Raw genomic sequence first — 27,323 nt, 5'->3', positions numbered from 1 at the left:
TCTCCATTCTTGGAGCTACTTTGTGATTATGAAAAGTGAGAATTTACTAAGTTTAGTTAGAATTTATCGATTGAGGTTATTGCAGTTTTTTGCAGGGTTTTTTAAGCGGGATAAAATTTTAGGTATAGTTCATATATAGGGGAAATTTTTTCCAAATTTTATTAAAATTATAAAATTTTTAACTCTCTAAGAATCATGAAGTAAATTAAATTTTAAAATAACAAAAACTGTGATTTTATGAACGTTTTTCATTTCAAAACACAAAACCTTTTAAAACTAGACAATAGCCAAAACAATCTGACTATTTTTTGAAATGTCTAGTCATTTCTTAAAACGATATGCTAATTGATATTGCGGTTCAGAACCATGAAAAAAATATAATTGATGTCACGGTTTACAATCACAACATTATTAAAATGTTATTTTTTTAAACTACGACATTCTTAAATTGTGCCGTTTCATAAAAAAAAATTCATGTTGTGTTACTTTGCTATCTTGTTTTTTATTTTTGTGTTAATTTCCTGATTTATTCTCTTTTTTTTTTTAATCCCAAAGAAATTTTCAAAATACCCACAGATTTAAATTAACTCTTGATGTTGTATATTCGGTGACTGTTCACGAGAAATCCATTAATGGAAACAACATCATCCTCGTGTGATGCTGAAGGAAGTAATTGGAGTAGTGCAGGATAAGTTTGATAGATTAAAATAAAAATTGTTTTTTTGTTGTCCTTTTAAATCTAATTTTTTTAATTGTTAATATGGATGGTTTGTTATCTTGACTAATTCGAAATATTAAGTTTTAAAGAAAGAAGAAGAAGAATTGTTCGATTTATTAGGGTCAACGAAAACTTATAAAAGTCACAATGATTGCAGGAGGGCTCGGGCCTGAGATTTTTGGAACAGGGAGAAACGACCACATAGACATGTTTGCACACGCAACTAAAATTAGACAAGCAACCGCTGGACATGCTATGGATTCAAGAGGTGCTTATAGCATAGTATTTATGTGATTATTTTAAATCCAATAGATATTTATTGTGATATACATACACGTCAATGGAATGATTAACGATTGGACGTATACCATATTATGTTTTTTTTTTTTTTTTTAATTCAAGAATATCTGCCCACTTGTTATAAAGATACGAGTTCACAGCCTAATGCCAGATAAGGTGTTTAATAAGGTAGTGTAACTGTACCTTTTTTCCCCACTAAAACCACCTCGAACAAGAAAAAATTAATTTTTATCTTGTAAAATCCAAGTCCTTCTTTATACAGCACACCAAACACACGTTAGGAACTTAAAATCCACTAAAGAAACTACCAAGAAAAGAAAGGACATGGAGGACTTAGAAGGCAATAAATGAAACTAATATTTTGAGGGTCCAGCATCATGAATTTAATGGGAACTTCAAACATAACCGACTGCAAAGTGGTAGCTTAGGGATAGCCATGTCGATCTCTGAATATAGAATGAAGGCATTTTAATGCTGTTGTAGCCACTCCTGAATTACAGAACGAAGAGCATGGTTAGGGATAAGTTCAAAGCGTTCAAGCTCCAGGTTTGTCATTGGTGATGTGTCATGGCCGCTGTCCAGCCAGCCTCTCAAAGCCTCTGCTTCATAAGTAAATCCATCTGCCGCAATATGAGGATCTTGCATTACTTCCTGCAAACATTTGCAACGTTAAGATAGAAGAGTGAGAGAGAGGGAGAAATGCACTTAAGAAAGAAGAAACTTTCTGGAATTTCATGAACTTGGGAGGATTAAGTCCCAACAGATGAGCACCCCATTGATGCTAATGAAATATCAAAAGTAATGGAGTTGCCTGTAAAATGGGACAGATGAAATAAGGCGGAGGCGTTTGACATTGTAGAGAACCAAACTGGAATCTTGATAAGGGCCCACAAGAATCTCTCATTGGTTCCAGCACATTCCACACTTCTGAGGCAAGGTCAGGGCGGCTGCTTCGGTCCATTTGACAGCATTTCAAAGCCAGACGAGCCAATTGCTTGGCTTGCACAAATGGCCAATCCCCAGCTAAGGGATCTATAAAGGAGGTCAGATTTTCCTCATCTATCACATCTCCGATTTCCTTTGCCAGGCCAAATGCTGGTCTCCCAGTCAGCAACTGTAAGAGTATGATTCCAAATGCGTAAGTGTCTGACTGGGGAGACAACTCTCCTGTTGTAAGAAAATAAGGATCCAGGTAGAGAAAGGTGCCCTTTGGATCAGTTTTGTGATATTGCGTGATGTTTCTTGTGTTGTGATGAAGGGAGAGGGCTCGACAGATTCCAAAGTCACTGAGTTTACATGAGAGATTGGCATCAAGGAGTACATTTCCAGGTTTTAAATCACCATGCACAATGCTTGTAGGAGTACTGTAATGAAGAAATATTAGGGCAGAGCATAACTCAGTGGCTATGCGTATTCGGGCTTGCCATGACAGTGGTGGGGTGTTGCCTTGACAATTGAGGCGGTCTTCAAGGTTTCCGTTTGGAAGATATTCATAGATTAGAGCACAAGCTTCAGGGCAGGCTCCGATGAGAGTGACCAGGTGTGGATGCCTCAACTTACTCAATACATCAACCTGAACAAAACAACAGATCAAATTTTGCTTTATTATTTCCAAATCTTTCTATGCTAAATTCCTAGACAATGAAGTACTAGCAAACATGCATCTGTTCAAAGCCTGCAGAAGATAAATCATCAGGGTAAAATAATTAATGGACAGCCTGGAACTTAGAGATATCTTTTTCCAGCTTCTTCCTTGTTTCTGCCCAATAGTCTGATCAAAACATTAGTGTTAACATAAAGCTCCAATTCAGAAAAAATGTCCCCATAAAATTTCTTTACACAGATACCATGAGAAGGTTTATGATTGCCAGACCACAACCTAGGGAGCCGTAAAGAACCATAGGTAAATGGTAGCCTGTCATTTTCCACATATGTTCGAATAAAAATGGCCAATACATAGGCATATCAGAAATAATTTTGGTAATTTCTTTCATGATAAAGAAACAGACCATTCCGGTAAATACCATAGTGGATGAATCTCGAGAATTCTTACCTCCTGTTTAAACTCAGCATGCCCCTGCATGCTTTCTGGGTTCAGCATTTTTATAGCAACTGGGGTATGACGAAGGAAACCTTTATATATGTTCCCGTACCCACCTTCTCCGATCTTTACTGATGGGCAAAAATTGCGAGATGCCTCCTGAATCTCTGACAAAGAGAAGACAGAAAGAAGCTGATGAATATGCATGCTCGAGGCATCTTCTGCTTGCTTTTTTGAAAGTTGCTTAACTAACTCGTCTCTTTCTTTCTCATATTCCTTACACTGTTCCACATAAGCAAGTACTTCGTCACCCAACTCTTTTATCTTATTATCAAATTTTGAACGATCAGTCTCCCACAATAATCTCTGATCAATGGCAACCAAATGTGTTTCATCTCGTTGGTCCTTTGTTTTTTCATGCTCTTGTTTTTCTTTTACTAGTGCTTCCTCGGTTTCTTTCCTGTGCCTCAATTCCTCAGCATACAGGCTTCCCAATACTTTGGCCTGAAACAACATTATTAGAGGTCCGAATAAGACCACAAAGGTTATACAAGCTTCTGTTTCGAGTTTGCCGGTCCTTCAATTCATAGGGACAACACAAGTTTTTGCAAATCGCATGGGCTGAATTGTTTCGTTAACTAACATAGTTTTGAATAACTCCTAATAACAAGCATTTTTCTGTTGATTTTATCCTCCATTTATATGTAACGGTGGTTGGGTGGTGGCACTCCTGATAAAACAAGTATGTTGCTTGTTAAGAGGTGAACATTACGCTCTTGCTTGTCGTGCATAAAATAATCATCTCAATTAAATCTCAATTAAAGAGAAACTGCTTTAGAACAAAGAAATTACCTTACGAAGAGCTTTGATGGAAGTCTTTTCAGCTTCCCCTCGAATCAGTGACTCCTCAAATGCTTGTCGCTTAAACTTTTCAGCCTCCTCCATGGCCCGGTCCAATTGTTTATAAAGTTGTTCAACACTATTCTGTTCCTGTAAACAAACCACCGAGTCTATGAAAAATGTTTAGTAAATATCCTAAAGAACAAGCTAGAACAATTTCATAATAATCAATATATGAATGGAACCGGTTTAACATTGTGTGCATGTGGCCTAATATCCCATTATTGAGATGTTTCCAAGTACCAAAGCATCAGGAGCATGTAAATCACTCTCTTCCTCCATATCGGGAATTTCACATAATTCTAGCTCAAGTCCAGTAATCTCCCCACTTATATGTTGTGTAACAGGATCCAGGTCAGCAAATGCATCTGTAGAAGTCCTGTAAGTGTAGGGAGAATGAGAGTCAGCATTATTCGACACTTATAAAGACGATCAAGTCGCTTGGATGTACTTTAAGCTGCTGTAACTTGGAAGTACATTCACTCTGATAGATTATTACTTGAGACTGCATTACATCCATGAACACCCAATGCTATCAGAACAGATTGACATGATACTTGTAAAGCATACCCTGTGTGTATGAAATGCCCGTTGCAGATAAACCAAATTTGACAGGAAGGAGGTGCACACTGTTGGACATATTTGGCCTTTCTGGACTGGAGATTCATCATTCCCCTGCAATTTTAAGGCAGATTTATGAGCAATTGCATATTACTTCATAATAGAATATGGAGAAAACAAAAAGGAAATAAAAACTGGAAACTCTCGTGAAGGACATAAAAAGTCCAGAACAAATGTGAATTGTGGCCTTTCTGCAGGCTCTAAACCATTTTTTTTTGTGCACTTTACTTCTTATATCTTGTAGTGTGACTATTCTGATACTCTGCATTGTCTCCGAATGATTTCATCGCTGGTCTAATCACCATAAAAAATGCATGGTACAGTTCATATGATGGAATCCATCAAGGCAGCGTGCGGGAAAAAACCTAGCTCTACAGAGAGCATCATCCAGAATCCAGTCATTCAGACATCACTTGATTTTTTTCCCAATGACAACTGATTTTGATGAAGTACGATGTTAAAGTTACGGATTGTACTCTGAATAATGTCTGTCAGCAGCTGCACCCATAACAAGTTTCTCGATAGCGTGCTGGTACATGAGCTCAACAATCCCCTTTCCTATCTCATCCTTTTCAATGTAAAGCTTTTCTGCATGAACCTTCAAAATAAAGTCATAAACGCCTTTATGCATCAGTTTTGAGGGTTCATTTCTAATGTGAGCAGTTCATGTTTACAGTTTCTTGGAAACACTGACAGAATTTTGAAAGATACACTTGGAAGGGCAGAAATTTTTTAATTCACCTTTTTAGGGAGATACCAGAACATAGTTTTATGTGTTTCAACAATTCAGTCCAATTAACTACTGAAAGCAAAGGAGATCTCAAAAATGTCATAAGCAAAGAAAATCTTAGGAGTACATTTAACAAAGAATATGCATACCCCTGCTCGGCGATACAGGAGAAGGTAATCATCCAAGACCTTGTGCATAATCTTCCTTTCAAGTTCACGGAATTGCCTCAGTTCATGTTGTTCAAGTCTGCTAGCTGGGAAATTTCCACCAACTGCATACCAGAAACAAAACAAATAAACGTACGGCAAGGGACTGATTTGATCCAGGTCTATGGGTGAAACCCATGTTTTAAAATCCAACAAAATTTACATGCTCAGACACATTATCAAAAACCTTTAAACCAAAAATCAGGATGATCAGAATCCATAGCGAGCGTCAAAATTTTCACTCTTCACCAGAAGAACGTTGCTAACAATTTGAAAATGGAGCGTATTGTTAAAAAAGACAGATATGCATAAAGTTGGTTCTTCCATGGCATGTTACTCGCGCACAAAACAAAACTTACTTACTCAAGGGGATCATTTTTGCAGGCTGGTGAACATGAACAAGGCAAGCTTTCTTGATAGAAAAATTCTGTAATGCCCATAACAAAGTCGACTTGCTTTCTCCAACATCCTTTCCCACTGCAACATACACTGTATCATCATTCGCGAGTGACATTGATTCCTCTGAGATCTCAGCATCCATTGTTGCCATTAAAACTCTCACCCAGATAATCACTTGGTCTGAACTTTAGGAGCAGAGTGGTATTAGCTGATATTCAAGTAGTATTAGTCATGTACAAAGAGAGAATTTCCAAGCAATTTCCTGGTCAATCTAAAGTAAAGTCAACAACAAAGAAATAAATCAGCATCTTTAAAAGGTCAGTGGGCTAGCCTTTTGACGTCAGCCCTGCGTTGGTGAAACAATCATGCATTATGAACTTTTCAAGATGATTCAATGAATCAATATTGTTTTTCTAATCGATAAACTCAAATTTAATGAGTGTAAAAAACTTTTTAAATACTTGAAAATTAATTGTCTAGGCTCAATTGCTCACGAACCCAACCTTCTGGACATGCTGTCAATAATGAGCCTAGATAATGCGAGGCCACCGTCTAAGGGCACATGCCCAGCATCTTGTTGTTGGGCATGCCGAGCACCCCATGTACTAGGCGCATGCCCACCTGGGGTGTTGAGAATGCACCCTAACAACATCATGAGCTCAGGCGCGCACCTAGTCCAATGTGCTTGGATTAAGATAGTGTATTTGTGATTATGTTTTATCTGAACAGGTTGAGATAACTTTTTTAAGCCCAATACTTTATTGGAAATGTTTTCTCTCAAAATTTTATTGGACCTCCTTCGGTATTTTATATTGATTCAATATATATTATTTTGAGTGGAATATAACTTAAAATACTATATTAATTTATAAAGGTGAAATGACACTTCAACCCTTCATTTCCACAAAATAATTGGATTCATGGGATATAATTTTTTTTTTTTGTATATATATTTTGAGAGATTATTTCTTTAAAATATTATTGCACTTTCCTCTCTTTACAAAGTTATTGACTTAAGCATCCGAGAGTCCTCACATCCATCAAAATAAACCTTTTACGGGTACCAGCTACAAACCATCTTAGCTTATCAGGCATCAAGTACCAGCCACCTAGCTTACAGCTACTAGCAACCTAAGCTTTTTATATCAAGTTACCAAACACCTTGGGTAAGAAGAATGAATTAGATTGTTAAAAATAAATAATCAACATATTATTCAACCATATAAGTCTTATTTCTAAGTACCTTAGATTTTAGAACATCATCAATTGGCGACATCCATGAGAAACTGATCAAAAAGTCATTAATTTCTAAAACTTGTTTTTTTATATATATTCAAGTCATTCCATGGCATATAATCAAGACACATTTAGGCCAAAACGCATGATGGATCTACCCATTACCACATACAATTCTGCCAAATTAGACCTTCAAAAACTCATCAGTCAAGTGCAATTCCTCACTCTGGTTGTGTTGGCAACCCAATGTTAAAACCAGGTTTTATCATTTTAACAAGTCTTGGTACTTTCAGCAACACATAACGCCCTAGCTCTACCAGTAGTGGTTGCTCCTAACCCTTGTATGCAATTACACCACCATAAGGATTATGGGCAAAATGACCTCCAAAAAAGTGTTTTGCCTCAATGTAAGTGCCTCTAGAGGCTGACACACCATCATGATACGTTTATGCACAGCGGGAACTTTAGATGTGTCCCTTCAAACAATCATGGGATGAACATCAATTACTAATCATGGCATTCCATGCTAAAATCCACGGGCTCCTTGGAGTCTAACATACAAAAGGTTAAGAGACAAAATGTATTTAAGAATGCCTAATTGAATGTCTATAGCCCTTATCAGGTGAAGGGTTTTTCCTTGTCCAAATACGTATTGAACACTCAACTCTCTATGAACTAAATTTCCATAAAAATAAGTCTGGATAACTATGACAACATTGTTGGCCCGAGAGAGCATGTGCAAAATGTGTATAATAACTCAGATTTGATCATCCAAAAAAAAAACTCAATGTACAAAATCCTCTTTATAACATTTCAAGGCTCTGCACATGCCAGGTATAATAATTTGGAACCAGGCTCCATCAAAAGGTTTAGTGACCTCTGCGCCAAACTAGTGATACACTTCAACACCATCATACCTGCTAAGAAAATCTTCACGAAGCTATTGATATTACCCAGTAAGAGAGTGAGTCTACATAGATATATTTTGAGAGATTCAATGAGAAGATGCTTAAAGTGAAAGAGTTGCTTGAGCTAATTGCCTTAAATGCCTTGATAAAAAGGGTAAGAGAACATGTATTTTAGAGAAAATTTTATATTGCACCAAAAAAAGGTGGAGAAAGTCATGGAAAATTATATATAGGTTTTACATGTTTCTCATAAAAATCTCCCTCATGTTTGGCACTCAAATCACCTCAAGATACAATATCATTGATGGGAATAAGTTTATTTTTAAAATAAATATATTATCTTTGACATAGTATCTACAAATCTCTAGTAAGGCTCCTAGACCTCATGAAATCTTTATGGATTGATCTCAGATCTTTTGCCTCTCTAATACAATCTCGGAATGGCATGACCCTCCTATAGGGCTCCCCGATCTCATAAAATGTCCAAGAGATTGATCTTGGATCCCCCACCTCTCCAGTGTAGTCTTTTAGTGGCACGAATCTCTAGTAGGGCTCCCGAGCCTCATAAAATCCTTTGAGATTGGTATCAAATCTCCAACCTCTACAGTGCAATTTTGGACTGGAACGACTCTCTAGTGGGGCTCCTGGGCCTCACAAAATCTCTATAAATTGATCTAAAATCTAACTTCCTCTATATGGTCTCGAACTAACACGATTTACTAATAAGGCTCTTAGGCCTCGCGTTATCTCCAAGGATAATCTTAAATCTCCCATTCTTAAGTAAGACCATTCTTTATTGGGGGGCTTCTACGCCATATAACAATACTAGAGAGGCCACATACCCCTCACACTTCAATACAATCACTCTTTAGTGGGGGGATTTCACACCTCATTATTTCGTTAAATGGGCATATACCTCATACGCTCCAATATAACTACTTTTCAGTGGGAGGGGCTATCACGCCCCAGACCATCACTAAAAAGGTTACATATCTCCACCACTCTAATGTAACCACTCTCTACTCTCTAGTGAGGGGATCCTAAGTCCGATGCCATCACCATGAAAGCTACGAGCCTCCCACTATTTAGTGAGACCTTTTTATAGTGGTGAGCTCCTAAGCCACACCTCGCCAAGAAAGCCACATACCTCCCACTATAGTGTGATCTCTCTTCGGTAGGGGTTTTCAACCCCCTCACCATTGACTATAAGGCCACGAATCTCCCACTCTCCAATACAATCTTGAATCGGTATGGGGCTTCCAAACCTTACTTTATTGCAAGGAGCAACCCTCAATGGGTTACCCTTAGTCTTTTAGAATATTTATAGGCTCATCTTTCTTGAGTTTTCTTTACCTTTTAGAAATTTTTCTAAATACGAGCTCCTTCTTTATAGGATCTTCCTTGCCTCTTAGAAATTTTTTCTAAATATAGGTTCCTTCATAGTTCCATAGAAATTTCTTCAAACATGATGTGTGCCCCTACATACAGGCTCTCGAATAAATTACCCTAGAGTTTCCACCCCTCTTCTCATACAAAGAGAATACAACAAACTTGTCATGTTGGGTTTTTTTTAAAGTCTATGCGTATAAATGTTACAAAAACTTTAGGGATACTAATAAACTAAAATTTAACAGGTCCAAAAAAACCTCATAGGCCCAAATATTAAAAAACACAGACCCGGGCAATGTGCTTGAACCTACCTACCCACAAACTCAACCTCCAAGTTGAGCCTACAACACTAGGCTCAAACCTCTAATTGAGCAAGACGGGTTAGGCCCAACAACAATGGATCCACGTTGTGCCTGAGCGCAATAACACTAGGCCTAAACTGCATTTGGAACCAATAACAATAAGTTCAGACAGCGTCTCGTCCTAAGATCATTGGGTTTAGGTAGTGTTTCTGGGTTTATTTTTTACCCTAACAAGCTTAGGCAGCTCGTCTAAGCCCAACACTCCCTTGGGAGTTTTTCCAAGACCTACGCGGGTCTTTCGGTAATTTTTTGAGACCCCCATGCGAGTCCTATGATATTTTATATTGATTCAATACGTATTATTTTGAGTAAAATAAAACTCAAAATACCACCTTAATATATAGGAGTGAAATGACTCTTCAACCCCTTCTCTCCACAAAAAAACAAAACTTATAAGCTTATAAATACCTTATGAATCCACCAAGTTCAAGGTTCACAATCTATTTATTCTTAATATTTTTAGCATATATATTTTTAGAGTCTATCTCTTTAAAATACCAATATGTTTTTTCTCTCTATAATATTATTGATTTAAACATATGAGAGTTTTCACATCTATCAAAGATAATATTTTGCAAACACTAACTACAAGTCACTCTAGCTTACTAAGCATCAACTATATGGGCTTTCCACATCAAACTACCAAACACCTTGATTAGAAAAAATAGTTAAGATTACAAGAACTAAATAATTAATCTATTATCTAATAAGATAAACCTTACTCCAAAATACCTTATATTTTAGGACATCATTACAAATATTGAGAATGATTCAAGGGATCATTTGAAAGACGTTCATTTTGAGTTTATATGACAGCAACATCACACAAATGGAAGGATAATTAACAAGTAAAACTTATAATAAGCCATCACTAGAACCTAACCAACCAACCAACTCTAAAATTGCACGAACTTGAAACCACCTGTAGGAATAGGTTGCTACTCAATTAATTAAAGGTTTTCAACATGTTACAATCTTGCAGCGAACAAAATCAATGTATGGCTTGTAAAAGTTGCATGCAAGACCTTAATTGTTTACGCAGTAGGAAGATCAAGGCAACTTTGAAGTATTGAGAGTAAAATTATAATAAGCATCAGGAAAATATCTCAGATTAAGAAATGTAGGAGTTCTTGTCATTTAATTAAAAGAAAAATGAACTTGAGATGATTCCCTAACAAATTGTCAATGAGTTCAATATAGTAATGCATCCACCACTTCCCTCTAGCATAGTTTTTAAACTAACCCGGTATAATGATTAGATCACGGGTTAGATATGTTGACTCGGGTCAACCTAAAAAAAAAACAATTGCCTAATCATCATCTCTTTATGCTTTATTTGTTGTGCATTAAACAGATTGAAATTTGCTTGTATTTTTCTAACTCTATTTTTTTGTCAACATTTCCTTTAAGATTTAAAAGCATTTGATGTCGAACATCAGGAGAACATTTGCGACATTGTTCAACTTCTCATTTAGCTCTAGCTAAATGTTGATTAAATCGATTAATGCCACCACCCGCAAAAACTTTAGCACAATATAAATATACTAATTTAGTTTTTTTACATCCAACACGAAGTTCACGAGCTTCTCTACAATGATCCCATATCAAATTTGTTCTTTCTCTGCTGTCACTTGATATAGAAGTTGAAGGTTGAGATAATGTGACCGTTGAAGGATCACTATTTAAAGTACTACCATGAGAAAACATTTTAAGAACCTATATTAAACCAAATCAAACATAAATTATCATATTATATTCATGTAATTAACAATAAAACAAGCATATAGTTGCATGCTTGCTTACAATAAGCATTCAACTTACGGGAGAAGGAAACTAAATGCTGGAAAAGTCAAAAAGCATAAATCCCAGAATCCTACAACTTACACATGTTGAAGACAGACTGCTAAAAGAAGTGATCAATTTTATTGGCTTTCTAAAAGAAGTGATCAATTCTGTTGGCTTTTTAATTATTGATTTCTTCACAGTTAAGGACTTGAAAAGGTTGACCACTTTTGTTGGCTTTTTCATTATTGATTTCTTCGCAGTTAAGGAATTGAAAAGGTTGGCCTTTCTCTTGCATGTCCTTGCAGCCAATAAAATAAATACTAGCACACTTATTACTCGATGCTCCTAAAAAACTAGAAGGCTGAAGTTTGATGCTGCTACGGACCAATAAAGGTATGCAAGTTGTAGACAAAATCCATACCCCTTCCTCATACAAACTGAGTTAGCTGGGTGGTTTTCCAGCTCCGAGTTAGCTGGGTCCGGCTGAATTTTAGAACTATGATCAAATAAAATGACAAAAATAAAAACAAATAAAATGACAAAATAAAAACGTGATGTAAAAATATCGAGACATAAGGTGATTCTGATTCATATCGTGTAAATAATTATATAATAATCTGTCCTGTTTTCATTTCATAGACTAGGATGTAAAGTATGCCTTCAATTGTCTTCTATACAACAGGATGACCGTATCATGCCTCTGTCAAACAAAGCAAGATTGGAAAGAAAGATTTAAAACAAAAATGTAATGAAACTTCTTTTACTTTTCAAGAAACGACTATAAACAATGTATTGAACTAAGAAATTGTTCACTGCTGTTGCAGCCACTCCTGAATTGCTGAGCGAAGTGCATGGTTAGGGATAAGATCACGATGTGCGAGCTTAAGGTTGGTCATGGGTGAAGTATCATGTCCGCTGTCCAGCCATCCTTTCAAGGCCTCTGCTTCATAAGTATAACCATCAGCTGCTACATGTGGATCTTGCATTACTTCCTGCATGTTTGAGTAAATCATCAATTTTTTGCTGCATCGGAAATGCAAGCCAGGGAAAAAGGTTCGCTACACACAGGTCTACAGATGAAACTAGACTTCACAGCTGGCCTATAACAGACATACATGCACTTGCACATGCATACACAGAAATACGAGCTATTAAAACCAGAAATATTACTCTATGATGGAGCATAAAATAATCACGAACTTAATGTTGAATTTCCTTTTGCAAGCTGATGCGGTAAGGGAAACCGAGAACCAAATCATGGAAGAATACAAGGCTAGAATATTTTGTAGCAGGAGGCCGTGTCTAATTATTGTATTAGAAACAAAAGGTGGACTGGTATGCTTAAGAAGTCCTAATATAAATGACAAATAGCATAATTCCAGTTGCTGTAGATAAATCACTCTTAAGACTTGAAAAGTAAGAGAAATAGATGAACTTACCTGGAAAATGGGGCATATAAAATATGGAGGAGGTTGGAAATGCTTGTCCGAACCAAGCTGGAAAAATGATGAGCCTCCACACGAAGCCTTCATTGGCTCAAGTACCCTCCATACTTCTGATAAAAGATCTGGCCGGTTCTTTCTGCTCATCTCACAGCACCTCAGTGCCAAGTGAGCCAACTGTTCAGCTTGCACAAAGGGCCAATCTCCTGCCAAAGGATCCAAGAGGATTTTCAAGTTTCCTTTATCTAATGCACACTGCACCTCCTTTGTAATACCCAAGGGCTGTCTTGCAGTTAACAATCTTAACAATATAATTCCAAATGAATAAACATCCGACTTTGGAGTTAGCTCTCCAGTGGAAAGAAATTCAGGATCCATATATGAAAAGGTGCCTTTGGGGTCAGTTCTGCGCATTGCTGTGTTGTTGCTAGAACCTTCCTCGTGATGAAGTAGACGACAGATTCCAAAGTCACTTAGTTTAGTGACAAAATTTTCATCAAGGAGGATGTTAGCAGGCTTAAGGTCACCGTGCACAATGCTGTGTTGTTTACTAGAGTGAAGAAAGATGAGAACTGAGCATAATTCAGCGGCAATGCGTATTCGAGTTTGCCAAGATAAAGGTGGACTGTTGTCCCTGCAGCTCAGTCGGTCTTCAAGGCTTCCATTGGGAAGATACTCATAGATAAGAGTACAAGCTTCTGGACATGCTCCAATGAGAGTGATAAGATTTGGATGTCTCATCTTGCTCAAAACATCGACCTGGTATAAAACCAACAGATGTCAGTGCAGCGCAGAAAGTCATAACTAAAAGTGCAGCTGTAGAAAATTAGCAGATAATTATAAAGAGATGTGTGAAGTGTAACAAAAATCCTTGATTTTCAGTTCATTTATCTGGTAACTCCAACTCTTATAGAATTTCAACTATATATAACTTCACACCAGCATATGGTCCTACTAATATTGACTGAAGTGAGCTATATGGCAAAAACAAACTGAATCAATTGACCAATCATTTATCTAGTATCAGTTGCACTAGCATGCCTGTTGCAAAGATACTAAATAGCATAGCAATTGCTGGCACAGCAGGACAGTTGTCAATACATGCCGCAATTGCTTTGGGGTGCTAATATTGATGACAATTGCAATGCGGTCTTGCAGGATCATAATGCCAGATACACTCTAAATCTATTGCCAGACCCAGCACAACATAGCAGCTGGGTTGGAATGGGGGAGGCACAGACAGAGTAAGAGGAGCTGTACAAAATCCCACTCCTTGTCTCCAGCATCAGAAAACCATACTACATAACTGTAATATTGTTGGTAATTAGCATTTATATTCAAGCTCAATAGAAAGTCAATACCACAACATGCCCTGTGGCTATAAGCCATACAGAGATCAACAATTTGAAAAAAATTAAAACAAGCATAGAATGCTACCTCCTGTTGAAATTCCGCAGGACCTTGCAAGCTATTAGAGTGCAGCATCTTTACAGCCACCTGGGTTTGGCGCAACACGCCTTTATAAATGCTACCATATCCCCCTTCCCCAATCTTAAGGGATGGATCAAAATGTTGAGTTGCCTCCTCAATTTCTGAGACAGAGAACTCAGAGAAGAACTGAGACATGTGTGTGCCTGAGGCCTCTGTTTGACTTCTCCTCAGCTCCTCGACTTCTTTCAGTGCATTGTCACGCTCCTTCTGTAGTTCATCCCGTTCTTTCTTGTAATTTTGCAAAAGTCCCACAGCAGAGATGATTTTCTGCTCCAACTCCCTTACCATCTGATCAGATTCTTTGATTTGCCTCTCCAACAATGATTTCTGATCCTCGGCAATGCGAAGTTCTTCCATGACTTCATCACATTCTCTATTTATCCTTTCAAGTTCTTCCTTTTCTTTTGCTAGTTCTTCCTCAACTTCTTTCCTTCGTTTTGACTCCTCTGTATACAAGTTTTCTGATGCTTTGGCCTGTGAATAAGAATCATGATCGGCCATTAGCATGTGTTAGTTTAAGTTTATAAAGTCACATTTATGTTTTCATAAAATACAGGCTTAAAACTTTGATTTCTAGCAGATTGATGACTAATTACAGAGAAACCAACGAGGAAAAGGGATCATAAAATGGTGCAGTTTATCCTGCCAGATTATCATTTAAATATTGGCTAATGTTTTGGACTATCCAGCACAAACCATAAAATGCATCAACCTTTCTACTACAATTTTTTCAAATTAGAGGAATTAAAATCTATCCCTTTCATGATAATTAACGTCTAAAATGCAATCATCTTCCTTTAACAGAATGGAGGGAAAGGGTGGTTATGAATAAATTATACCTTGCGTGTGGCCTCAAATGCGTATTTTTCTGCTTTTGCACGCCTGACTGCCTCTTCAAATGCTTCACGCCTTGAATTTTCAGCATCAGACATTGCCTTTTCAAGTTGATCATACAGAGGATCCTCTGTACTACAATCCTGCAAGAATCCATCAATTTCTAAGTACTCAAAAAAATAAAAGCTAAAAATACATAGGAACTCTTTGAGACATTGCATTAACTTAGGTAACTAGCTACACTTGGAACATGGACAGGTTGCATGATTTTAAATGTGCATTATCATAAAATGATTGCTAGTACCAGTACACTGGGAGGGGATGACTGGCAAAGATCCTCCTTGTGCTGAGGCAGTGTACTCAAGTCTGACCCAGTCTCACTCTCTTCAGTTCCTACAAATGGAACCAAAGCAACACTGACCATTCCATGGGAAGAGCATGATGAGAGAGCTGAATTTTGGGAAGCACTCCTTCTTGACAGCACATCATATTCATCAGAACTCCCATCTGCATCTGACCTGCTTGATGGAGTTGATGGCCCCCCATCTGGTGAAGCAGGAGTTGGTAAACTTCCTCCACGTCCATTAAAATTCATAGATTTTACCCTTCGGACTAAATCTTGAGCTGGATTGGTGAGTTTCACAAAGTGGTTCTGGCCAAGGGCAATAGACTGTGATCTCATATGACTTAATTGTCCAGCTTCAGTATGTGGACTTGTTTGCTGTGATGAAGATCCAACATCTGTACCAATTCCATCCAGAGCACCTTCCCTGTTTTTGACAAGAACGTCAATTATGGCCATAGATCATCACAACCAAAAAACTGTTCAATACTACAGCATTTTACAAGGATGCTTCAGCTGTTAGAAGAGTCCCAAAAAAAAAAATCATAGCCAAGAAGAAATTTAAGAAGGTTCTCAGTTATTTTTCACTAAATAGAAGCCTCTCCATTGAAAATTATTTTATTCCATTTTCACATCCCAATTACTAGTAACGAAACAAATTACTTAAGAACCAAGATAACAAGCATTTCAACAATACCGTGTGTGGATAAGGTGCCCCTTGCAAATAAACCATATGTGACAGGAAGCAGGTGCTTGCCGGCAAACAGAGATGGCCTTCTTAGACTTGATGTCCATCATATTCCTGCAACATTTAAGCATCAAGATAAGCAATCCATAAGCTCTATACATATCCAGAACATATAGTTACTCTCTTTAGGAGTTCCATATTTAGACCCCACATATGCAGAGTAGTTTCTAAGGGTTCTTAGGGGCTTTACCTTGAATAGCGCTTGTCTGCTGCTGCTCCCATAACAAGCTTCTTGATCCCATTCTGAGAAACGTGTTCTAAAATTCCCTTCTCAATAGACTCCATTTCAACATACAGCTTCTCAGCCCGAACCTGAAAAAATAAATATAAAAAGAAAAACTTATGAATGCGAAAATATTTGAAAAAGAAATCATGCCAACTCAATATTCCAAATTAGATGTGCCAGAAGTTCCTTAGTTTTTCACTGGAAGAGGGCATGAACTAAAATATTTCTAGTTTATTCTATAATACTCCTCTTCTTCTTCTCTAGAATACAAGATTTCCACAGTTCAGAAGCGTGCTTTAAAAACAATCCAATAACATAACATATGTAGAAGAAGAAACATAAAAAGAAATTTACCCCCATTTTTCGACAGATAAAAAGGTATTCATCTAGCATCTTATGCATCTCTTGCCTTTCAACTTCCCGGTATGCCCTCACTTCCTGTTCTTTTAGTGCACTGGCCCGGAATTTGGTACCCACTACAATCCCAAAACCACAACCATTAACCAATAACAAGGGCAAAAATCAACAAATAAAATAAAACCATCCCCATCCCCATCCCTCTTTAAACAACCAAAATCCTTGAAATAGCAAAATTTATCTATAATTTGCATTAAAAAAAAAAAGATGAATCATAATAACAAAAAATAAAATAATATACCAAATTCGTTTTCTTTCATTTTTGTGAACTTACTTAACGGAATCATTTGGGATGGTTGGTGAACATGAATGATGCAAATTCTTTTGCCTCCTGAATTCTGTAAAGCCCAAAGAAGCATCAATTTACATTCCTTCACGGATTTTCCCACAGCAACAAAGATCTTATCTTCAATTAATCTTGCAACCGGTTCTTCCACAATCTCTCTACCACTTTCCATGTTTCCTGCCGCTCTAATTCCACAAACGTCAATGGACTCGCTTGTTGCGTTATCGCAACAGGCACATGACTCACCACAGCCACGTTTACACTTATCAAGCAAATCAATCATCGAAAATAAAAAAACAAACCAAATCAAATCAAATAAATAACGAAAAAACGAGACAAACTGACTTCAGCTCTCTCTCTCTCTCTGCGCTTAAAATGGCAGAATTTGACCAAAAAATTCAAAGTTTTTGAATTGAAACCCAATTTTGAACAAGGAATTAGAGAGAGACGAAACTACAGGGTGATGGTTTTGAGAAGTGACTGTTAGCTCTTATCTGGCATCAAAAGAAATTCCTTGTCTTCAGCGATGATTTTAAATTTAAAAAGGAAAACCAATGGATATTCCATTTTTTCAGAAAAAATTATAATAAAATTATTTTAAGCGAAGTTTACATAGGGTAGTAACCATTGTAGAAGGTTCTAATAGTTGCGTGCAGCAGCGTGAACCCTCCCTCCCCCTCTCTCTCTCTCTCTCTCCAAACTCTAAAGTCTAATCTCTTGTTTCGGTCTCTTCAAAACTTTGTCTCACAACAGTTTCAGTAACTTCTTGTATCACTGTAGTTCCAGATTTCTCTAAAATTTAACCTGATATTTGCAAGTATTTTCAATTTGGCCTCTATGGCCGGTGGAAGCTATAACAGTCAAATAAATTAAAAAGAAAACTAAACGGAAATGAGTTTTCACCTGTAGCTCTGATATAGATTATTGTTAACTGTGACAGTAAAATTTACTTGGGTATAGTATATAATTAAAAGGATTAAGAAGGTTGGCACGTTTTTTACTATTTTTTAAGTTTTTTTTTATTTGAAAAGTTGTTGGCACGTGTTCCATACATCTCAGCAAGTTTACGGCACCCGAGCTATTAAGAAAGCGCGTGAAACACCTCTTGATGGCCAAATCTGGCTATGCATTGTCTCGATAGATGCATAGACGTGCTCCTTCCACATGTTACAACGCGTGTAGACATATCATGTATGAATTACTGTCGATGATCGATTGTTCGAGTTTTTTCTTTTTTTTCTCTCTTCTAACAACTAAAGTGCACAATTAAATTGGAGTTTGCGTTGAATTTTTGTAAAAATTATAACGAGTATAGATTTTGTTCAATTGAGATCATTTTCTTTTTATTTAATATTTAATTTTCATAATTTATATTTTTTATTGTAAAAAGTGTTCAATTGATTAGTTGTAAAAAATATCGTAATTAAACTTTTAAAATTAATTATTGTTTTATTGCTATTATTATGGTTTATGTAACAACAATGTATGTTTGGGTTGAATTGTGAGATAATTTTTTTTTATGAAATGAGTGTTTTATTTTATAACATATATCTTCAAACTTAGATAATTTGTTTTTGATGAAATGAGTATTTTATTTTATAACACATATTTTCAAACTTCTTTATGTTGTGTCATTATGGTAGTACTATTGTTCCTAATACGAATAATAGTATTACTTATGTTGGCAGAAGTATCATATTATTGAATGGTACTAGAGGCATGTAATTTGAAGATACCAAAAAAGTTATATATGGAAGACTTCAGTTGAATTATAATAATATTGAAATAGATATCACTTTAAGATATCTTGTTGAAGAACATCAATATTTTTCGATACCGATTGAATATGATGTGGATTTTAGATATATAATGGAAATTTTTTGTCCAAAGTAAAATGAACATGATGGAGTTGTATGCAAGTAGCCGACCTAAAATTAGTAGCCCATATAATGTGGAGTATGGAGATACTAATATGTGTGTGTGCACGCGCGCTCATTTTTGCTCTACCACTTAAACAATTATCATATTCAACTGGTGTTAGTATATCCAAGACATTGGAAGATAGGATTATGGGAATTTATGATGAAAATAGGATCAAAATTGTATATTGTGATCAGCGTAGGTATAACTCCTCTAACCCTAGTGATAGTGAAAATAAATGTATCATAAGTTTAGTTGAAACATTAAATGGTGACAACGATGATAGTGTGATGAGGCCTCATGTTCTAGGATTTGGTCATGAAACAAGAGTTTATGACATGGTTTGTAATGATTGGTCTATTTATCATAAAAAAAATCAGTTGGTAATGGTGATTTGGTTGTTGGATAAATTTTCAGAACTAAAGATGATTTGATGAATGTTATCAAGAAATGACACGTTACGCATTCACTTGAATATCATGTTCAATGTTTAAACCAAACATTTATTCAACTATAATGTGTTTGTCAATGGCATTTATATAGGGAATACCTTAAACAATCAAATTCATTTGAGAAAACAAAGTTGAAAGGTAATTACATATATACCAATACATACATAAAAAATGCCATCATTGGCTTGATGCTAAATTTATTGTATCAACACTTAAAACTCTTATGCAAGATAACCTTACCTATATTGTTTCTAGCATATAAGTAAAAATTAAATTGGACTGTAAGTTCAAAATTTCTTACTATAAAGTATAGGCTGCAAAACAAAAGATACTTGAAAAACTTTTTAGAATGCATAAGGACTCATTTGAAATGTTACCTAGATTATTTATGGCTTTACAAGAATTAAATTCTGGAACAGTTGGCTTGGGTAGAAACATAATGGACAACCTGATGGTGAAACAACTATTTTTTGTAGTGTTTTTTTAGCTTTTTAAGATACATTGTTCGGGCCATGTAATGCACCAATCTGGCTTTAAGCAACACATCTTATCTGACATCGATACGAGCGATTAATTACATTCTATTAGTCATTTAAGTAGACACACTGATTATAATTAGATGATCTACCATCTCCAGCATGTATCAAAGTGAGATGCATGGAGAAATTTTATTTTTAGAGAGGTGTATCTTTTAATTTCTTATGAGTAATACATGGGCTGGTACTTGAGTATAACATGTTGAATCATTACACCTAACCCAACGCAAGTTCCTCTATGTGAGGAGATGGAGCATGAGTCACGTACACGTCGGATTCAAAATCCTGTAAGTATTTGTTACTTTTTATAGGCTTTAACACAAAAAACATTGCATTTTATTTATGGATTAATAATTTCTATTCGCTTCAAATTAGGTTAGATAGTTGTTACATGATGGTCGATGTGCTGTAACTGATTTTTATGATCTCGACAACGATGACGAACTTGCTCGTTATAATGCATCTTCTTGGTTCGAGACATTTCATACTACACTAGACTAATTAGAAGAGACATTAAGCTTAGTCGATGATGTCTCGAAGGATGAGACCACATAGATATAAAAGTCATGTTATTGATGAAATTGATCCATCCACTCGTCGTTATAGAAGACATAGATAGGCTCATATGTATTATTATGTTAATTATGTTATGTTATTTTTCTAGTTAAGAGTAATTTTTATTATCACTATTTTTATAATATTATTTTTGTTAATTGTTACGTTGATTTTAAAGTTGTCTTACATATTATGTACTTTCATACTTGGTCTATATTAAGGATGAGCAAAAAAACCAAAAATCCAATTAAATCAAGAAAATCGAAAACAAATAAATAACCGAAAAAACCAAATCATAAAAAAATTAATTAAACCAATTAGAATATTTAAAAAAAATATTTGGTTCGGTTCGGTTCGGTTTCGGTTTCATAAGCCTTAAATTGAAAAATCAATCGAACCAAAAAATAAAAAAAACCGAACCAAATCGAAATCAAGCCTATTATAAAGAAGCCCATTAGAAAGTCCAAAAAAACCCTAAAAAATAATTTATTTTTTGGTTTTTAATATAAATAACCGAACCGAACCGCACTAAAACCGAACAGAACCAAAATCGATCGGTTAGGTTTTGATTTTTATTGAAATAACCAAACTGAATCGAACCAAAACCGATTGGTTTGAACTAGTTTCGGTTTTATTTTTTTCATTTTACAAAATTTCAATTTAGTTGTTTTTATAGGTAAAAAACAAACCAAACAAAAAATGATCACCTCTAATTTATATAAGCATGATTTAATATCGTTAATTAATAAATGAACATATTGTTTAAAATTTTAAATCATCCATCAACAAGTTAAAAAATGCACATAAATAAAAACAATGTTTAAAAAACACATGCATTAATTTAATATTATAATTAATAAATAAAAATGATGATACAAAAGTTTCTGTTTCAATTAAGGGTTTGAGGTTTAGTAATTTATGGTTTTGTTTGACCTTTGTTTATGGTGGTTTAGACTTTGTGATTTTTTTTTTTGCATTAATTATGGTGGTTTAAATTTTGTTTTATATAAAATTATGAGGTAGGCTGTGTTACATAACACAACTGTTATTATCATTAGCAATTGATAATAAAACAGTGTTTTTCAACATCAATCGTGTCAAAAATATATTACTTCCCAAATATTTTTCTCTAGCATGCTATTTATTAAAAACTTTATCTATCTATGCTGGAATGATAAAAGACCCGCAATCCCTTAACATGCGGTCAAGAATGATACTGGAACAATGGAAGAATTCTAAGCTACAAGGACTGAAATAGAATATTGATAAATTTAAAGGAATTCAGAAATAGTAGATTTGCCTTCCTTCGTGAGGAAGGTTTTATGGATTAGCGAGTGGGCTCCATTGCAGCTTGAAAAATTGGTAAGGTAAGAGCATGAGAGAGGATGCAGTGAGGGGGACACTCACTTAGCTAACGTGGATTCTTTCCCTTCATATAATATTAACAGTATTTTTATTAAACTCAGTATCGAAGCTGAGCAGGTTAAGAGGCAAGATCACATATTACAAGAGTTAATTTGAGTTAATTTAAATAAAATAAAATAAAATAAAAATATTTAATGTTTTATATTTTATATAAAAAAATTAAAAAATAATTTATATAAATATAGGTTAAATACATGTTGTAAATAATAAAATTTAAAAGATTATTTCAAATAATTTATGTAGATTTAGGCTATGCATATTATAAATAATAAAATTTAAAAGATTATTTCAAAAAAAAATTATATGAAAGATGTTATCTGTTTTTTTTTTAAATTGAAATATTTAAATTAAAAAATTTCTTATCTTATATTAAAAAAAATACAATTATATATATATATATATATATATATATATATATATATCAATTAGCTTCAAGATTCCATAAAGTTTCTTCTAGAGTTTATTAAATAAAACGGACCTCTATTAAAAGTTCATATGCAACATCCCTGCTAGAAGTTCACAATATTTTCTTATATCCATTTTCTTATATTTTTTTTTTGATAAACTAAGATCTATAGTTTATTGTATGGAAAAAAATATGATAAAAGAATTCATAAAATTAATTACAAGTAATATAAGAAAATCAAAATATTTCATGCTCGTTAAAATAAACGCCCGTCTCATAGTAAAAATGTTTTAAGTAATAAATATAAAGATTTGTGCATATAAATATTTATACGGGTAATAAAGGTAAATAATTGGAGGTTATCATATCATGTCCCCCATTCGTATTCATGAACAAAACTCTTCCTCCGTATACATATGCCTGTAGACTCTATACCCATCGATGATTTATGGATATTAAGTTTTTACTTTTATGCATTTAGTTACAGTTATTGTTAATGACTGATGTAATTTCTCATGTCCGGCCTTTTTCTCTTGTCGCTGAATCTCCACGCGGTAATCATTAATTATATCACCTTTCTTTCGCAATCCTAGTCAATTTTCTTTCTCTATCGCCTCGCCTCTCGTGATAGCGAAACTAATTTTGTAAAAAATATGTTATTGTTATACCTTTGTTTTGAATTGTAATAGTAATTTTTTTAAAAAAAAATTATTTAAAAATATATTAAAATAATAATAATAATTTTAAACAAAAATAAAAAAATATTTAAACACAAAAACAAACATACTTATAATGTCTTCACTAGCCCCGTCATTAATTTATCCTCCACCCCCACTACATGATTATTATTATCATTGTTTTCTGATGAAATTATTTTTTAATTATTATTATTTTCATATAAAAATAAAGGATTGAAATTTTAAAATTTAATTTATGTTCCTTGCTACTATTCTAAACCCAATATTAAATTTAAATATAATTTTAATTTTAATTCTTCTTTAATCCAATTTCTTCATTTTCATTCTAGGCTTTTCATTTTTGATAATCAATTATCTCAAGAAAAAAAGGGAAATATAAAAAAAATGAAACTCCGAAGAAGAAACTTTAAAGGGAAAGGAAGAATCGTAATGGTATTATGATAATCTTAATCAAAAGAGGGAAAATCTATATTAGTTGAGCAAGGAAGGGCATTGAAGAGTCCTTGTTATATATAAATTAATGGCTCAGAAATCGTGCAAAACTATAATAGTTGATTGATCTCGTTATGGCACGACACGTGTTACATCGTGTTTAATTTACGTATTTCCCTATGAGGCCAAACAATGAAATTGTTCCATGATTTATAAAATACGGTAAATAAATTTATTATTATGCCATTTGAATGAAATTGACTATAAACTGCAACAACTTATTATAAGATTTTTATAGCTAGAATAACAAAAAAAAAAACTATTATTTAAATTTGAAGTATCATAAGATTTAGTATAATTTTTATGTTTGTATTTATTTTTATTCAAGCGTCCCAAAGAGATCTTAACTTGTTTATATATTTTACATCATAGAGTATACAACAAGATAACATATAATTCATTTTAATCCACAAAAATATCCGACTTTAAATTGAGGAGAATTCTAACCTCTCTTTTTTTCATCTTAGTATTTTATTTTTGTGTTAATTAAATTGTTTTAATAAAACTGACTTTAAATTTTAAATTTTAAATCATATATAGATTTTCACAGAACTTTGTTATCAAATTTCTGGAGAAGCAAGGACGTGAGGAATTTTTACTACATACCTAAAAAACGGTATTTATAATATATTTCGTCACCAGCACTCTTTTTTTTCAACGAGGAAATGAGTTACTCAAAAGTAAATGATGGATATGGACGAAAGGTATAAATTCTAACTGAAAGGTATAAATTTTAGAATATAAATATTTAATTTGATGTGTCTAAATTAACACAAATATTTTTTTTATGTATAAAAAGCTATTCAAGAGTTAAGAATCAGAGTATTTTTGGATGTTAGTTTTTTTTTTTCCTCTCTATAGTGGTCAATATTTTGAATGAAAGATTTAAATCTATTTGTTTGTGATTGGAGATTGTTTTTGTAAAATATTATATTTTATATTTTTTAAAATATTTTAATATATTGATATTAAAAAAAAAAACTATTAAGATGTATCTCTAAACAAAATATTTTTTAAAAAATAACGGCTAATGCAATGAAAAATAAGAGCACTCTTCAACAAAGAGTTTTTAAATCCGACCTAGTGGTCGATCCAATCTAAGATTTGGGTTTTGAATTTTAACCAGGATTGCTCATATCAATTTTATTTTATTTTTTAAAATTAAAATGATATCATTTTAGTAAAAAAAAATTAACAAGTTGCAATAAAATTTTTAACCAAATCAATCTGTCGGATCACCTCTAATTTTAACTTTTTTTATTTTTATTTTTAAACTCAACCTAATTTCAGTTTCAGTTCGATTGAGTATTAAATACTTCAACATGTTTTTCGTCGACACTAGCTACGATACAATCAACAAAGATCTGTCTATGAATTACGACGCATGGTAATTGTAGCGAGAGTCCATCATGATAAGGATGTGAGGGCGACCTCATTATAATATTTCCAATTGCAACGTAGCTGGGAGCCTGGTAGCCATACTTCAGAATTTTTAACTCCATCATGGTGATTGAGCTGATCCAAGACTCCAGTTTTAGATTTTATTCGATATTTTAAGTTTTGAGCGGATTATATCAGATTAATTATGATTTTTTAAAAAATATATATATCTTATTTTAATAAAAAAAATTAAAAGTCAACAAATTACAAGCGAGTTTTACCAGATTACATGAACACCTTAAATTTTAATTTTTTCTATTTTTTTAAATTGATTTAGTTCTAGCTTTGAATAAGCTAAATCTCAAAACAACCCGCTAGATCAAATCAAATTTCAAAACTATAAAATAATCTGTAGACGGCGTGAGATACTTCTCTAGATATTTCCATTTATAATATTCAGATGCGATTTATCTGTCAACATTGCTACAGGATTCACAGTTAAAAGGGCGTATGTTTACGTGATAGTTTTTGCGTTGAAATTAAACCATAATATTTATGTGTTCGATTAACTACAAACCACACTAATTATTTACTGGGATCCACAATAACCAGTAAAAATTATTTTAAAAAAAGTCAAAGCAAGTCCTTTATGTTATAAAAGTATATTTAATAAATTTTAATTTTTTATTTTAAATTAATATGTTTTTAGTGTTTTATACTATTTTGATATATTAATATAAAAATAATTTTTAAAAAAAATAAAAAAATATATTATTTTAATATATTTTTAAATAAAAATTATTTAAAAAAACAACAGTAACAGAAGTTAAATGAGCTCTAAAAACACCAACTAGAAGTTAGTTGAGAATTGAGATCACATATATTTTAAGAAATAATTTTTTTGTGTATAAACAAAGGAAGCCATAATTAAATTGAGAGAAAGCAAAGCATTTTCCACTCCACAATTGATGCCTCCATTGATAAATACGAAGACGCGGCTTGGTCTCGAGGTCAACTCATAACAGAATTGAAGATTACAAACACCCGAATGTGCCCGCATCTTTTCTGGCTACCTAAGATATCACTGTCAAAATCCAAGAGGTCTTCAAACGGGAGCTGATATACACGAGAGGGGTCCCCCTCATTTCATTATCATCTTGTTTAAAAAGAATTCTTAAAAGGAACGCAATCCTGCACGCGTCTACATAGGTAGAATGAATTTAATTTTTTTTCAAAAAAATCTAAAATAAACCGGGTTAATTTTTAAAATTTATAATACAAGTTATGAGATTATGTTAACGGATAAAAAAAATAAATTAAAAAAATCAAAAAATAAAATCCGTATTCATCCAAGAGTGTAAAATTATAAAATTCTCAATCTACTTTGCAGGCAGTTAACAAGGATGATTACTACTTTTGGTTATACAGTCTTAAGGCGTTTGGCATTGTTTTTTGGCAATGTTTTTTAAAAAGTTTAAATTTTTAAATTTTTTATTTGTTTTAAATTAATTTTTTTTATGTTTTTAGATCATTTTAATATTTTGATATAAAAAAATAATTTTAAAAAATAAAAAACAGTATTTTAATATATTTTAAAATAAAAAATATTTTAAAAAATAATTATTACCACATTTCCAAATATATTATTTAAAGAAGTACATGGCTTCTACATTGCACCCGGCCTTTAATAGTAGGAGATACAATAAATAATAATAATCTGTTTGAGAATATGATTGTAATTGTTTTTTTAAAGTGTTTTTTATGACGCAATGTATCAAAATGATATATATTTTTTATTTTTTAAAAATTATTTTTGAAATCAGCACATTAAAATAATTTAAAATACATTAAAAAAAATTAATTTGTAACAAAAATAAAATTTAAATTTTATGAACAACGTTCTAAACTGTGCCTAAATTCACCATTAATTACATGTACGAAATAGAAATTAACAGCTAAGTTGAATTTTTCCACAATCCAACCACCGACCGTGGACGTTGCAGCGGGCCTTCTCTTACACGCCATTTTCCAATAATAAAACGACAAAGAAAAAAAAAAGAAAAAGAAAAAACCTCCA

At 33.6% G+C, this 27,323-nt stretch overlaps 2 protein-coding genes across 6 annotated transcripts; both read right to left on the bottom strand.

The window, feature by feature from the left end:
- Positions 1-1,226: 1,226 nt before the first annotated feature.
- LOC118057772 (U-box domain-containing protein 33) lies at positions 1,227-6,204 on the bottom strand. Of its 5 annotated transcripts, none has more exons than XM_035070462.2 (9): positions 5,880-6,204; positions 5,460-5,581; positions 5,057-5,178; positions 4,530-4,634; positions 4,203-4,338; positions 3,912-4,049; positions 3,072-3,563; positions 1,830-2,591; positions 1,227-1,669 (listed from the first exon to the last, which is right to left on the bottom strand). In XM_035070462.2, exons 1-9 carry the CDS (start codon positions 6,064-6,066, stop codon positions 1,487-1,489), a joined length of 2,247 nt encoding a protein of 748 aa, XP_034926353.1. In that variant the 5' UTR covers positions 6,067-6,204; the 3' UTR covers positions 1,227-1,486. The 5 variants fall into 5 exon arrangements, with proteins under 5 accessions (XP_034926353.1, XP_034926354.1, XP_034926355.1 ...); XM_035070463.2 differs by having other exon boundaries at positions 3,912-4,043; XM_035070464.2 differs by having other exon boundaries at positions 5,876-6,203.
- Positions 6,205-12,173: 5,969 nt separating this feature from the next.
- On the bottom strand, positions 12,174-18,103 carry LOC118057771 (U-box domain-containing protein 33). Its single transcript, XM_035070461.2, has 9 exons — positions 17,371-18,103; positions 17,034-17,155; positions 16,644-16,765; positions 16,403-16,507; positions 15,667-16,132; positions 15,368-15,505; positions 14,475-15,002; positions 13,035-13,796; positions 12,174-12,587 (listed from the first exon to the last, which is right to left on the bottom strand). Exons 1-9 carry the CDS (start codon positions 17,663-17,665, stop codon positions 12,405-12,407), a joined length of 2,721 nt encoding a protein of 906 aa, XP_034926352.1. The 5' UTR covers positions 17,666-18,103; the 3' UTR covers positions 12,174-12,404.
- Positions 18,104-27,323: the final 9,220 nt, after the last annotated feature.

The sequence above is a fragment of the Populus alba genome, chromosome 2 (assembly GCF_005239225.2).
Source record: "Populus alba chromosome 2, ASM523922v2, whole genome shotgun sequence".
NCBI classification, from domain to species: Eukaryota; Viridiplantae; Streptophyta; class Magnoliopsida; order Malpighiales; family Salicaceae; genus Populus; species Populus alba.
This window is presented reverse-complemented; position numbering and strand designations above follow the sequence as displayed.

Coding starts and splice junctions, on each gene's coding strand:
- LOC118057771 (XM_035070461.2), bottom strand. CDS start 17,665: ATGATTGATTTGCTTGATAAGTGTAAACGTGGCTGTGGTGAGTCATGT. Junction 16,133..16,402: donor GGGCACCTTATCCACACACG/GTATTGTTGAAA, acceptor TGTCAAAAACAG/GGAAGGTGCTCTGGATGGAA. Junction 15,003..15,367: donor CATTTGAGGCCACACGCAAG/GTATAATTTATT, acceptor TCTTATTCACAG/GCCAAAGCATCAGAAAACTT.
- LOC118057772 (XM_035070462.2), bottom strand. CDS start 6,066: ATGGCAACAATGGATGCTGAGATCTCAGAGGAATCAATGTCACTCGCG. Junction 4,635..5,056: donor GCTGACAGACATTATTCAGA/GTACAATCCGTA, acceptor TTAAAATTGCAG/GGGAATGATGAATCTCCAGT. Junction 4,050..4,202: donor TACATGCTCCTGATGCTTTG/GTACTTGGAAAC, acceptor GTTTGTTTACAG/GAACAGAATAGTGTTGAACA.